General features: G+C 40.5%; 1 protein-coding gene across 1 annotated transcript in view; it reads left to right on the top strand.

The window, feature by feature from the left end:
• The window catches only part of ARL8B (ADP ribosylation factor like GTPase 8B), a 29,547-nt gene extending 28,829 nt beyond the window's left edge, over positions 1-718 (top strand). Inside the window, exon 7 of the mRNA XM_065408063.1 lies at positions 669-718. Within this exon, the coding sequence (XP_065264135.1) occupies positions 669-718 (50 nt within the window). The remainder of the gene's footprint in view (positions 1-668) is intronic.
• The last annotated feature ends 15,188 nt before the right edge of the window (positions 719-15,906 follow it).

Raw genomic sequence — 15,906 nt, 5'->3', positions numbered from 1 at the left:
CTGCATTACATAAGCTGCTCCCTTTTGGCTTTGTGCCTTATATTTTAGGAACAAGATGACGAGCACCTGCCTCAAATGTACAAGTTGCATGTCTTTCACCAACCTTTTCTCACATCTCTAGGCTAAATGCTTCTGGTTGCATCAGGAGGTTAAGGTCCAGAGAGGAAAAAGGGATTGATGCAGGATTTTGTTAAATAAGCAAACTCTGTAGCCTGTATGGGTGTTTCATGTTTTCTAACGTAATGCATCCAGCTTGCTCTGATTACTACAGTGTGTTAGGCACTTGACTTAATTCTCTCTCCATGATGTCTCATGCCTTTCCTGGAGATTTTGGAGTCTTTTTATAGTTGACCAACTGGCCAGAAGCATGAGATCATGGTGAAAACTGGCAGTTCTTCCAAATTGGAATGCTAAAAGAGTGCTTTCTTCCTTCAAGGGAAGACCGCATATGTTTTAACTTCCCATACAGACTCCTTTAGGGGTGCGGGGGAGGGGAAATTTCTCCAGCCTGTGACAATATTGAAGGTTCCTCTCAGCTGTGTACTGAGAACAGTATCCTGGAAGAACTTTCTATAACATACCCCCAAAAAAGAGCTTTTCAGTGTAACTTAAATCTGTAGCTATATGTGAAAAATCTTACACCAGTGCATCTTTTGTTTTTCCTTTAGATATCACGCTTCAGTGGCTTATTCAGCATTCAAAATCTAGAAGAAGCTGAAGTCTTCCTGGAATCTCCCAGCTGGCCATAATCTCAGAATTGTCCACTCCCTCCATGATGAATTACTACTCAATAGTCCTCTTGTATCCAAGAAATGGCCTTTTTCAGTTCATTTCTCATGTGCACTGCTGAAGACCTATATTCCTGTTCCTATCACAAAATCAACTAGAGTTGTCATGATAGTCAGCACAAAAAGGTTTATTTTACAGCCGTCTAAAGAGTGTGTGTGGGTGGCTGAGGGCTTTTTAAAAATAATCTGTACCATATTAAATCAGAGTACATTTCTGTTCTGGACTTCCTGGGCCAGATTTTTATATTTGATTTTCAGAAAATGTTAAAATATTTTATTTCTAGTGTTTAGTGGCTTGAAGATGCTGACACTGCACAGCATTAAGATTCTAGTGCCATATAAAGCATTTAGAAAGCATCCCACATCACACTTAAAGGTTAACTTATTTTTAATCTCACAAATGCATGTGAGGTGCGTATTGTAAGATTTAGAAATGGAAACTGTCTGCATAGGGGAGCACTAGGTCAGCATCACTAATTCTACAGATGGGACTTTATGTAGTCACTTTTAGACACCACTTTTCTGATGAATTAGAAAAGCCAAATCTTGTATTTGTCAAGATCGTTACTTGTATCTTCCTTTTTGTTTAACATTTTATGGGGATGGAAATGGAATATTTTACTAACAGCTTTCAACAGTTGGAGTATTCTAGCAGACTAAACAAATTGCTAAGAGCATTGCTTTGCTCACAAATGCATTTTTCTATCTCCAGATGCTTTAAATGATCTTTGTCTGAAACACCAGAACAAATCTGAGTTGCTGCATGATACTCAAATAACTTTATTTTGGTAATCAGTGATACTGTTGACTTTCAGCACTGCACCTGTGGAACTGTCAAGTCAGTGTCTTATTCATGGAATAGCTGGGCACAGTTTCACCTGGTGCTATGGAATATCTAGCTATTGTGACAACTCTAGACATGCCTGCTTTCTCAATGTAATCATGTGCAAAGTCTACAGGTTGTAAGTTTAAATATTTTATTGTATCTCAAAGCACAAGAGCCAATGAATTGATCCTATTTCTTGATTAGCTTCTACAGTATAGAGAAATATGTATAAACTAAAGATTGTAACATGTCTTTGTAGCTATACTTTCTCAGTGACTTCAGTATATTTAAAGGGACAGACTCGTCAAGACTGGTTTGTTCATATAGTAGTGTTAATGTAGCCCACTGTAGTGTACACAACTATGATACACCTGCTTGTGTTGCCTCACACTGTGTGTGATTCTTTTAAGCAGCACCTAAACATAGATTCAGATGGTGCACTTTCAGAGCCTTCAGTTGTGAACACTTTCGTCCATCACGTAATTAAGACAAACCAGTTTTAATTTAGATTGCTATGGCCTTACTGTTCTGTACCAACTACTGCACTGTGCACACACTACATGTTGTCTTCATTCATAAACCCAGCTTGTATTTTAGTTTTGTCCTTTCATTCTCTGAAGCATGGTTTCAATTAATCCCATACTAGTGTTGGTGCTGTAGAGAGGGGTATATTAACTTGCTACTGTAGTCACTAGTTCACCGTGAACTGCTACAGTTACTTTATTTAGCAACTTTGCTTGTGCCTAAAAATAAGGAAACTGAACTAGAATGTGTGAATCTTTCTGTGGGGACCAGGTTACTGTTTAGTTAACTGGCCTATAGCTGAACTTGATGTGTTTGGTGTGTATCTACTTGACTGCTTTTAGAATTTATGGCATCCAAACACTACTACCAACTGTTAACCTGTGCATTAATCTCTGCATGTGAACAACTTATATAATTACTGAACTTTGTAAATAAGTGAATTTTTTTATTTAGATGGATGCATATTGTTGGTTTACTGCTCTTCAGCTTTATTCAATAAACTTACATTTTGAGGGTTGTATTGACACTTACCTTACTGACTCCTCCTGGCTTAATGTCTTTCTATGGGCCATGGGCAAATACTAACTGTATTCTGACTTCTAAAATTAAACAGGAAGTCAAATTATAAGAGATTGGACAACATACAGTGTTTCATGGATGGAATGGCTGCTCAGTCTGAAACTTGCCCTACTCGCCTCTTCTTTGCACATAGAACTCATAACTGAATGCCTTTCTTCAATTCCTAGCTTTGAACTTCACCTTTCTTCCATTTGTTTATTTATACGGTCTCTGTGTCTCTCTCATGTCTAACCCAGGTCGGGTTTTGTATCCACTACGGCCTTCTTGATTGTGGCTTTTTGGGCATCTAGTAAAGTATTTTTTAAACAATTCCCAATTATCATTCACATGTTTCTGATTAAATTCTTCCTCCCATGTGAATTGTCTCATAATTGCTGTCAGATTTGTGAAATTAGCCCTTATAAAGCACCAAGTATATGATCACTGGTCTGGACTTTATTCTGTTTGCACATTATAAATGTGATCACTTCTATCTACCATTACTATTTTTTAGTTCTGTGATCCAATTCCTCTTTATATGTCAAGACAAAGTCTAATACAGAATTCCCTGATGTTGGATGCAACACTGTTTGTTTTTGAGTGAGGAAGTTGTCAACTATAATATTTAGAAAATTCCAAGGATGTTTTAGTACTGGCAGCATACGACCTCCAGTGTACATCACTCAAATTGAAGTCCCCCACAGTTGCACAGTTTTTTTCCCCCCACTTGCTATAAATAGGTGTGGAAGGATATGGTCATCCTGTTCGCTAGTGTGGCTTGATGGTCTATAGCAGATGCTAACTAATACCCCTTTTGTGCTTTATCTGCTAGGACGTTGATCCAGAAGCATTCAAGATAATTTTATGCTGAGTTACCAGTGACTCAAACAGGTAATACCATTTTTGATGTAGAGTGCTATTGCCATTCCCCTTCCCTTTTGCACAGTCAGTTATTCCTACACAGGTTATGATAATTGATTTTTAATATTAGTCATGGGTATCATCCCACAATTTTTTAATACCAACTAGATTAAATTTATGCTCATAAATGAACAACTCCCAGTCTTCCTGTTTGTTACCCAGGCTCCTAGTATTGGTGTACAGGCAATTAAATAATTTCTTCTCTGTGTCCTTTGGTTCCTTAAGATGTTGAGAAGTGTGAAGTGCTCATATCTTCCCTCTTCACCCACCCCTTTTGTGATTAGTTTAATACCTCTGACTACTCTAGCCAGCTTGGCCCAACAAGCTTACTTCCTCTTCTGCTGAGGTGGAGGCCATCCAAACTATACAGCTCCTATTCCCCACAGAAGGTGGACTAATGTTCCACAAAACCAAAACCGTACATCACTTACCTAGCCAGCAGTTTGCTTCCAGAATCTTCTGCCTTCTCTCTTCCTTTGGTTGTGGGACAGGAATGACTGCTGTCCAAGTGATCTTCTCTATGAGCATGCTTTGGAGGTCTCTTAAATTTATTATCTGTGAAATATGCCGTGACAGTGTCATTAGTGCCGATATGAACTGTTACCACTGGATCCTTTCCTGTAGACTTCAAAAGCCTGTGTACGGTTGAGTGACATCTCACGTCTATAGTGCTCATTGCCCCATATTTCTGCTTATGTTCTCTCTCCATGCATCTCCACAAGAGCTATGGAAGGAAGTGTTGATCCAAACAAAGGTCACTTTGAGCAGGCATATCTCTTAACCAGCCTAAAAATGTAAGGTGATGGAATTTTGGTACGCATGTCAATTGCTTCTGACTTGAGGTGCTATATCAATTTAGTTCTGGCCCTGTACGTTTCTTGCCCTTCTTATTTATAGGCTTCTTTAGTGGGACAAGTTACAGTTCCTGTTGCATGATCTGTCAGTTAAAGTGATGGGCCACACTTATCACCAAATACCCCTATGTACCTGCATTACTACAGGCATACTTACCAAGTGGTTTAGGGCCAAGTTGTTAACTTCACTGAGAGTCTAGCCCGCAAGTAAGATTGCATTATGTCACCTTTATGCCTGCTTGCTCTAAACAAGTTAAGGCAAATGAGTGCTGGAGTACTCAGTTTGCTGCTACCATGCAATACTGGTCCTACTTATCAAGACTTGTGTCTTCAGCTCTGTCCAGTTTAGCACTTTTTAGGCATGCTAAAATCACTAGTTTTAGGGGAGGGAAAGCATTCATATGAAGAGGCAGAGATGGGCTGTATGAGTGGTTTTGCTGGGTAGATGGTAGGTACTGTACGGTAAGCTTGTTAATGCCTTAATCACAGCTTCTTGTTTTGAAGAGTGAATATATCCACTGTTGTGTTCTTGGCTATCTGTTTTGTAATTAAAAATTAGTTTCCATTCTGAAATTATTATAGTGCAATTTTTCCTTTCAATATGCTAATCAAAATAGATGTGTATAGAAAGCTAGATGCTCGAACTCCCATTTTCACAAGGTCAAGGCAAATTGCTGTAGTCAGGCACTCATGCAAAGTCAATCAAGACTTCCGCCTATTAAATATGAATTAACTTTATAAGGGCTAATTTCACAAATCTGAAAAGAATTGAGACCAATCACATGGGAGGAAGAATTTAATCAGAAACGTGTGAATTATAATTGTGAATTGTTTAAAGAACACTTCACTAGATGCGCCAAAAGCCACAATCAAGAAGGCCATACTGGATTAAAAAAAGGAAGGGTGGTTCACAATGACCTGTTAATTCTACAGGAGTCTAAAAAACCAATCTGCATAATAAGCAAAAAACATTACATCTTTTTTTACAGTTGCTGTTTTTGCCTTTAAACCTTTACCTCTGATCCAATTAGCTATCTGAAATGCACATGTAAAAATGGGCATATCAAAATGTGACTGGTCTGGTCTCAGCAGAAGGAGAGATGGCTTTGAGTACAGTCCTATGCTGATTACAGCCTTCGATCTGGGAGGAATCCTTGATTATTGGCATCAGAAGACTCCATATGTGATAGAGTGAAGGTAGTTACACAAGCAGTATGTGATTACTTCCCCACTGCTCTAGAATTCAGTGTTGGATTTAATAGAACTCTTAACTTGTATCTGGTACTGTTAAAATCTAAGGCCCAGTGCCCTTCAGTTGTAATAAGTTTGGGGAAAGAATAAAGTTAGATGGGTGTCAGTAGTGCATTGTTGCAGTGGTACCTCAGATGTTGCATCTGCATTGTGTTCCATCCACAAGTATGTCTTTATAACATGAACAATTGAGCAAATTTTAGACTCTTTTTTGCCTGAATTTCTGATTGGCTAAAGTCTTTTTACCCCAAAACCATGAAAGTTTCAGTACTCTGTCCTGCCCACAACTCTCCCTGGAAAATACTGTATATGGGTACGTCTTCACTTACATCCGGGTCCGGATGTAAGCAATCGGTTTTCTGAGTTCGATTTATCGCGTCTGGTTAAGACGCGATAAATCGATCCCGGATCGATCCCGGAAGTGCTCGCCTTCGACGCTGGTACTCCAGCTCGGCGAGCGGAGTACGCAGCATCGACGGGGGAGCCTTCCTGCCGCGTCTGGACCGCGGTAACTTCGGACTAAGGTACTTCGAATTCAGCTACGTTATTAACGTAGCTGAATTTGCGTACCTTAGTCCGAAGTGGGGGGGTTAGTGTAGACCAGCCCCAAGAATGGACTAATCTGACACTGGTTTGATACACTGAATGTGTGGGAGGTAACCTAAATTGTCCTTTATTTTGAAGATGTACTTTGCCTGTTACCGTAAGGGCCAGTTAGAACACCTGTTACCCAGTATTATTTATCCCCTCTCTTACTGTGTCCTCTATGCTCTGTGACTTTTTATTAACTGGCACTTAAAGAAATTTCAGGTTAAAGTCATTTTAAAGGGTCCTCTTGTATTATGGATAGTAATCCACTTGGCTCAGGTGTTATATTCAGCTTTTACAATGAAAATAGATTAGTTTCAGGCTCTAATTCTCTTAGGCTAATCAAATGATGCAGTTGTAAACGCTTTTGAGGAATATTTACCTCTAAATTTTTCACTTTCTTTTTTAATGCATTTTTTTTTTTTTTAAACCATAGGGTCTGAAACCTTTCTAAACAAAATTTACATGTTGGGTTTTACTATTTGAGTATTCCTTTCAGAAAATTGGGTCTCTTAGGGCACGTCTTCACTACCCGCTGGATTGGCGGGTAGCAATCGATCTATTGGGGATCAATTTATCGCGTCTAGTGAAGACGCGATACAATCGATCCCCGATGGCTCTGCCGTCGACTCCGGCAATCCACCGCGGCAAGAGGCGGAAGCGGAGTTGACGGCAGCGGTCGACTCGCCGCCGTCCTCACAGCCAGGTAAGTCGACCTAAAATACGCAACTTCAGCTACGCTATTCACGTAGCTGAAGTTGCGTATCTTAGGTCGACCCCCCCCCCCTGTAGTGTAGAGGTAAAATATAGAGCCAGAGAAGTAGACTCCTGATATAACTATGCATTTAATTAATGTGGGGCATCAATCATGCTTTCATTATTTCCTGGTTGAGAGGGGTGAATCTCCCACATCTGTTGGCTTGAGAAACTCTTGTCTGGGTTGGTAGATGATCTGAATGAAATTAAGTGCTGTATAGTTCCCACGGTCAACCTTAATGAATATATCCTAGTAGATACACAGAGCAATTCTCCCTACAAATTTAATGATATATGTTTGTGTATGTGCGCGCACACACACACACACACACACACACACACACTCTTTAATACTCTCTGTCTGGCTGAAGTATGTTATATCCTACTAAAAGCTACAACATTTCAAACGACTTCTTTTTCTTAACAAAGTTGATAATACTGCTATCTTCGGGTTGTTAGATCACTAACTTACAATATTTTGGCCATTTGCTGTGACTGTCCCATGTTGCGCTGTACTATTTGACTTCTAGCCAATTTTTTTTAAACTCCTGTGTCTAATTAGCATAAAAATACCATTTCTTCACAGATGGCATGCCTCAACTCTGCTTCCTACTGGCTCTATTTTACTTTGCACTCAGCCCAAACTTCTAAAAAGATAATAGTAGAAATATAAATGTAGGTGGTAAGGGAAATGAGATCCAGTTCTTAAGCAAGCAATTTTAACTAACTGACTGGCTGGCTTAAAACTGTGTATCACGTGAGAAACTAAACAGAAAAAAATCCATCTATTAGAAAAATTTTGTGTCCCTGAAACGCTAGCTTGTTTGAAGACTGGCCTCACTAAACCATAGTAACTTTTTACTATATGCTGCCATAAGCTTAAGGATGCCAAGGGATAATAAGTATATGCCCTAGTAATACATTTTTGATTTTTGTGCCACTTAAAAAGTGGCAAACACACACATTCAGTCAGCAAGGTTGGATATGCATACTTATTATTATTATTTTTTTTTTTAAAGGGACAAAATACTCGTGCATAGTCGTCTATGTGGTAGTGTGGCTGCTTGTAGAATGCATGAAAACATCTACTATTTGAAATTTCAATCTGCTCCCTATCCCCAGTCCATTCACTGGATGGCGTGTATGTGCAAAGGGGCAGAATTTAGGTGTTAGGAAATGCCTGATTTACATTTTCCTCTATTATGAAGGGTTAACTTTGCAACCTAACCATCTTTCTCTTAACGTAAGAGTTTTTTAATGTAATTTTCTAGGTATTTTAACAGAAAAAGGTAGGCAGAGGGTTCTGCCCCGTGTGCTGTCTCAAAGAGGAGGAATGGGATACTGGGACCATGTGTCTGGGGGGTGTAGTTGGATGGGGAGGAGAGTTCCGCTTGACTTGCCTCCCTTCCTCTATCATATCTTTCAGTCTCTTGTATCCCTACTAACAGCGGATCCAGCAGTTTCCAGAGTTCCCAATGCTGCTGCTGCTGCTTTGCCAGCAGAATGGGGCTGACCCTTTAGAATGTTCATATTCATTTATTTCGGTATGGGGCCAAAATGTTCCAGAACACCTCAAATGAGAAGGAAAATGGTGATTTTTAATGAAGAAATTCAGATCCACCTGTGTGGATTTTCATGGGACAAGGAAAAGGCAGCTCAGCCTGAGGGCTTTGTCCCTGTTGAATTTCCAAGTGCAGGTGTTGGTGCTTTGCAAAAAAGGTCACATGACTCTCTTCTATAATGGGAAGTGCTAGGTAAGCTAAATATCAAGGTTCCTCCCAGTTCCTCCCTATACTTTTATGGGTGCCTCTTGCAGTAGCAAGCAACAGGTGCTATGCCCAGTATATAAAGCGCTCATCTGGAAGTTGAGATATGGCTTCTGTTTCCAGCTCTAAAACTGACTTGCTGTGTGACCTTATGCAAGTCACTTAACCTTCTTATTCATTCTTGCGGCTCAATCTCCCTATGTGTAAAATGGAGAAAACCAGGTAACGCTCAACAACGAAAAACACTCTATAAGTACTATCACTTCTGCCCGTTATATACATATACATTTTCATATATAAAGTCTTGTGTACATGCATACAAAAACTAGCTCCTTCTAGATACTGATGTAATAATTAAGCCTTAGTTTTTAAATGTTAAAAATCAGAGTTATAAGTATTAAATTGACAAATGAGGCTATGACTAATTTCCAAGTTGTCTCTATCCATCTATTTATTTTGGTCTATTGGCCCATAGTTGGGTAGGTGGAAATCCCATTGTTGAAAATTGCAGAAACCATAGGCTAGACCTCTGTATATACTGTATTTCATAACATATTTAAATACCTTGTACAATACAGTGAACAATGTGTGCCAGTCATTGAGAAGTACCTTGTTGGTTGCTACACTGAATAAGCTCTTTTTATTTCATCACTTTGAAGTCTGGTTGCATCCTTTACAAAAGGAAATTGGCCCAGAAGCAAAGCAGTGGTTATTACTAGCTCAATTTCATAGGTGTGATTCCCACTGCAATCAATAGTAGCAACATCCCTGTAACTTGAGAGCTGAATTTTAAAAGCTATCAGTGACTGTAAACCCCAGGTCAAAACGGAGCAATTTCTTGGTTAGTGTCTGATCAGGGATATGTGCGGGAATTTAAATTTCACTGCTTTTGGAGGGAAACGTTCTGTGCCTCCACGCTGACCTCGGGGCCAGAGGAGCTGTTTCCTCCCCACCCCCCCGCAAACCCCTGTGTTTGATGAAACTTTGCCCTTCCAGATACCTATTTGCTTCAGTTAGCTTATGTTTCAAGGCTTAAGCTTTCTTGCTCATGTTTTATCTCCTGATGCATTTTCAAATCTCTATTATGAGGGAGGATTTCATAGATCACATTACTTAGCAAGTAAAGTAAGTAAATTACCAGGAATACAATAAGCTATTGTAATTAGTGTGTATTCAAAGCCAAACTTGAGTGTTTAAGGCAATAAAGGGGAAAGGACTGAAGCAAATTCGCTTTAGTACAAAAAATACACACACTTAACCATGTAATGTGAGAAAGGGAAGGGATGCTTTCAGTTTTTCATAATGGGATATTATCTACAGAGGTACTAGGGCATAATGTTTGTTTTCCTTTTTTTGAGACCGTGTGATTGATTAAAAGAGCAGTAAAAGATGTTTTATATGGTAAGTGTTCTACTATGGTGAGAGATGTGTGTACAAAATCCTAAAACTATACATGTTTCTCTTCTCATGACCAGTGTTTTACAGAAGAGCAAGGCTCAATCTACACAGTTTATCTGGTTCTGAATGTTCCCAAACATCATAGCTAGGATCTAGGTTCAGCATGTTCCATATACTATGTATGTGGCCAAAGTGAAATCTCTCTAGGTTTTCATACAGGATACTTTCACTCTAGTTCCTAATGGGCCAGTATTCACCTCACGTGAACCATCACCACAATTACGCAGATAGGGTAGTCATGTTGAATGGGCAAACTAGCTTCTCGCCTTAAATCAGGACTGAACCATGTTGGCGGGGCATTGTAGGCATTGCTGCTGATTGTGCTGTACATACTATTTCTGTAGATACATGCAAGTCTTAAATTGCCAAGACTGTCAATCAAACAAAGGAAGAAAAGACTTTAGATTTCCAGAAATAGTCGGATATCCCTTCCTCAAGGGAGATTTACACAGTGATATCTTAGGAGAGGTGTGATATGTTTAAATCAAAATAAACATTCATTCATATAAAATATATAAAATTTACACCTATCCTAAGACCGATCTCTCTCTCAATAAAAACTTCGCAGAAGAAGTGATGGACTGTACAAGGAAGCATTACTCTAGAAATCCTACAACTGTAGGGCTGGAAGGGACCTCAGGAGGGACCATTTTACAGATTACAGGGGAAGAGGGGAAAGAAGGGTTAAGGGTAAGAGTTTCAAAAAATATGCGTGTGATGTAGGAGCCCTGGTCCCATTTTTTCAAAAGGAACTAGGCAAGTACAAGCCTTGTTGCCTTTAATGAGACTTAGGCTTGGGAGCCCACTTTTGAAAATGGGATTTAGGCTCTTAAACCAATTAGACCTAGATCCTCAAAGGTATTTAGGTGTCTAACTTCCAGAGATTTTTCAGTGATTTTTGCCTTAAAACTTTTGGGAATCTGGGTCTTAGCTGGTTTTGACATTTTTTACCCTAAGGACTTCTCTAACACTGCACAGTGAATTGAGTAGCAAAAATGGAATTAGAATGCTGAGTTCCTGATTCCTTGTCCCATTAGACTATATTATCTTTCTGAATCACTTTACCTAATTTATTTTTAATTAGAGAATTGCAAGTTTCATGCTGAAGATATTACTCAGAGCATGGCTGGAGTTGTGCTGGAATTTGTCGGGAAAGGGGGTCAAAAGTTTGTGTTAGTCTGTGACAGCTCATAGTATAAAAGCACATATTTCGCAAAGATCTGTGCTTCTGAGATTGAAAAAGTAGTAGAAATTCTTTGAGGCCTTATTAATTGCATTCTAAATGAAAAAAGAACTATACTGAGAATGTTCCAAGGCAGCTATTTTCTTGGGCAAACGGTCAGAAATGCGCAAACTACCACCACTCACATTCTGAACATAATATGTTTTTAACATCTTTGATAAAATTCAGATGGGATGGACTCAACCAGGATATTTCCCTATTGGTAACACATTGCAGTGATTCTTTAAAAATCAATACATATCCCTTGAACAAACGTAGAGGTTTTAAGTGAAATTGGGGGGAGTCAATTGGAGTTTTGAAGTAGCTGGGTTGGGCCCAATATGTGTTAGTATGTATGCTAAAATAAAGGTAATTAAATTTCATGCTGCAGAGACTAAACAGATAGCTTATAAAGGTCAGAAAAGAAATATTTCTCTAAACTATAGCATTGTACAATTATGCAGTATCAAATAGCGGTCACTACCCGAGGCAGAGACCTATTGCAAATCCTACCATGAGTCCTAGCACTCCCTAGCTTCCTCCCCTCAGTACACAATGTCCTTCATATGCTTCTCAGCCTACAAAAGCCTAAATATGGAACCCTGATCTTTAAAATGTAGCCAAACTATTGTTTCCAAAAGCTGGAAATTCCAAATAATCTGCACAGTTTCTTAAACAAAACTGAAGTTATTTGTATTTTTTTAAATAACCCCACACTCCACAGCGAGGGCCAAATCCCACACCAGCTCTACATACAGGAGTCCTTCAGGGGCAGTGAAACCAGTTCCGGATCACGACTAGAATTCATACTAATCAACATGGGGCTGTCACAGTCTTACAGAGAGAGAGCGCTTTGATTCAAACTATGGATGTTTTCCATAGAGATAATGTAGATGAAGTGTAGGGACTTTGTAGCACTGTGTGAGATTGAGTGGTTTCGGATCCCAAAAGTTCAGCTGAATCTGTTCTTTATTTTCTAGGTGAGCTCGTACCCCTCCCTCTAAAGTTTGGGGTTTGAAGAGTCAAAGCGAAACTCAGTCAACAGCATTTGTTCTCACGTAGTTTCAGGCAGGAGCCATTCAACACTGGGAACATTGCACATTATTGTCACACAATAATAAACTAGCCCAAGTTTGAGGACCTTATGAATTCTTTCAAAGGACTTTGCTTGAATTTGGAGTTTGCAATAGAACCTCAGACCATGTGTGTTTAATATGATTTGGGGTTTTCTAATTAATGGTTTTGTACAGGTCAGATTGCATCCTTTTATAGATGTAACAGTGATATCAAAACAAGCCATGAGGAAGTCCAGGCTATAAGGAAACTGAACATTTATATATAAGGGCGGGTGAAAGATGAGCTTATTTAAAATGGTACTGCAGTTTAAATTCCCTCCCCCACAAATAACCAACCAACCTAAGCAACTTAATATAAAATAGAATATATATTACCCTTTTATTATTTGACTTAACTTAAACAGGATTTCATTTTCTTACTTCATTTATTAGATGTGCCTATCACAAGCCTCTAGAGATCTTTACAACATAAAAATTAAAAATGAGACATTACAGCAGCTATTCCATATTAACTAAAGCATACAAAACCAAAAAACCCAGGACCTCCTCAGTGATACCTGTGTAAATAGTTTGCTGTGGAAGTAAGTATACTTCTCTGTTATACCAAAAGAGAGAATGAAATCCAGAATGGAAGACCCTGCTTCTAGCCTCAAACTATATAAATCTGCAATAGGATCCATGTGGGTAGATCTGACTAGATGGTCAGCTGACAGTGAACTGTCAGCTGAAGCATTCCAGCTGAGGTAAGGCAGGGGGAAGGGGCGGCTGAGGGGGAGCTGGAGGAAGTGAAACAGTCCTTAATCTATCCAGGACTGAAAAACCAATAGAGTTCTGTGGATCAAAATCCCCATCCCCTTTGATTTCACCCAGAAATGAACTGGAACCTTGTATAGTTTGTAATGCAAATGCGATGTGCACCAAGAGAGCTGTTTCACTCAGTAAATAGACCACCACATTCAGCACTAGCTAACTAGAATGATGTTCAAATGTTGCCCCCAAAAGAGTGCTTGACAGTGATGCTATCTCTAATAAAAAAAAAAAGTGAATTCCTGTTCTATTCTGCCACTATTAATAAGCTACGTAGTAATCTGTGCTTTAACTAAAGGAACTGAGTTTGCTGCTCCACCTTAAATGTAAACCCTGAAATTAGACACCCAAATGGCAGAAAATTCAGAACGTTACCCTATTCTTTTGTACCTATGTAGTACATTTCAGCACAAGTTGTATAACAATGCACCCATTGTTTTGAAGCCTAGGCACATCCAACTTGGTGAGGGATGGAATTTTAGGCTTAAATCTGAAATTCCTGACCTTATTAATTTCAGACAGAACCATACTTGATGGTATTTTGAAGAAATCAAGTTATTTTTTCATAGTTTATATTTTTAAAAATCTTTTTGGAGTCTTCTGAACAATGTTTTCCTTGCTGGTTTCCCCCCCCCCCCTTTTCTTTTTGGATCAACACTGATTTCTCCCCACCTTTGCCATGTTTTATATGACTAGTTTTTATCTAATTTCAAGATATTCCATCCCCAAAACCTGACAATGTCAAACACACCTCAGGAAGTAACATTTGTTAGTTAACTCTCGAGGAGGACCTGTTTTTATTGTTCCTACAAAAAGTGGTTATTTTAAAAATGAGTAAATGGATAGCAGATTTAAATACAAGTTACATAATTAGAATCAGGAGTATTTTTCCATACCTGGATTTAAAAACAGGCTGTATTATATTTTATGTTTTTGTTTTGCTTCTCTAGTGAGCCTTTTATCCAAGGACAAGTGCAGTATAGTCTAAATAGCTGACAGTGCTGTCTCTCTGGAAGAATACATCCTGCATTTGTAGAGAAATGTTGGACTCTATAAACTAACATCTTTCTCATCTCTAACTTATATGATCTATATTATTGGACTTCAGGCCTGATTTTTGATGTGGCCTACAGACTTCCCCCAAGCCCTTGGTTTTACATGACTGTCCCACTTTGACCTACAAAATCCCGTCCACATTGAAGAATGTCCTGTCTTATGGGGCTGGCCGAACTCAGCTCCTTAATTGAAGGCACAGTGACCTGGCCCCTGTTGCCTGGGGTTGCAGCTCTGATCACTCAAATGTGGGTGATCAGGCCAAATTCGAATGAGTGGGACTGCAACCCCATGCAGTGGGGTCAGGTGGCAATGTCTAGAGCAGGGATTTGAGGCTGCCAACCCTGCAGGAGCTGTGGCTGCAGGGTAAGGGTACGTCTATACTTACCCGCTGGTTTGGCGGCAAGCAATCAAACTTCTGGGTTCGATTTATCACATCTTGCCTGGACGCGATAAATGGAACCCAGAAGTGCTTGCCGTCGACTCCGGTACTCCTGCTCCGCGAGAGGAGTACGCGGAGTCGACGGGGGAGCCTGCCTGCCGCGTCTGGACCGCGGTAATTTTGAACTAAGGTACGTCAACTTCAGCTATGTTATTCACGTAGCTGAAGTTGCGTATCTTAGTTCGCATTGGGGGGTTAGTGTAGACCAGCCCTAAGCGTTGGGCAGGCTTGCTCTGCAACTCCTCCCCGACAAGGCTTCCCCGTCCCAAGGGTCAGTATCCCACTCTCCACACTGGGAGCATCAGCCATCCTGCTTTAGCCACTTGATATGTGGGGAGGTTAGCGGCTTCCTTAAAAAACTGTGAAGCACTCCTTTCTGGGAGTTAAGGAACCTAGCGGGAGTCGGTCGCATGATAGCAACTTGCAGCATTGTGGTTTAACTGCACCTGCAAAATCTTTGCGGTTTTTACCCAGATACAGCTTCCATCCTTGAAAACAAACTTGGCGAGAGGCCCAGCAATGTAGTAACGAGCCCACCACAAGCCAGCCAGGGATCCCACAGCTACTTGCCATGATGCACAATATGTTTGGGCCCTTCACAACCGGACTGGATGCTGATTACTGGAGAGAAGCCAAGACTCTAACTCCCCAGATCTCCCCCCGCCGTGGGCAGCAGCTCGGAGCTGGGCGAGCTAGGGAGGGAGCGGACTATGCCAGCAGCCCGGCCCCCAACTCGAGCGAGGAGCCATAGTAGAGAAGTTAGCTTGTTGCTCTGCTCTGCACGCTGGAGCTGCTGCCAGGCTGCACCCCAGAAGTGGTTGCATGTCCAGGAGAGATGCTTGGGGACAGTTTGTAAAGTGACTGCAACTCTTCAACCCTCGGTTCTCCGCCGCGCAGGGCCAGCACGCCCGGGGGGGGGGGGGGGGCGGCTCCCGTCACTGCCCCCCCCCCACCCCCGGCCCGCTAGCGCTCCGCCATTGGCGGGCAGCTCCCTGCGTACACCCCGCGGTCCCAG

This window comes from Emys orbicularis, chromosome 7, assembly GCF_028017835.1.
Source record: "Emys orbicularis isolate rEmyOrb1 chromosome 7, rEmyOrb1.hap1, whole genome shotgun sequence".
NCBI classification, from domain to species: Eukaryota; Metazoa; Chordata; order Testudines; family Emydidae; genus Emys; species Emys orbicularis.
This window is presented reverse-complemented; position numbering and strand designations above follow the sequence as displayed.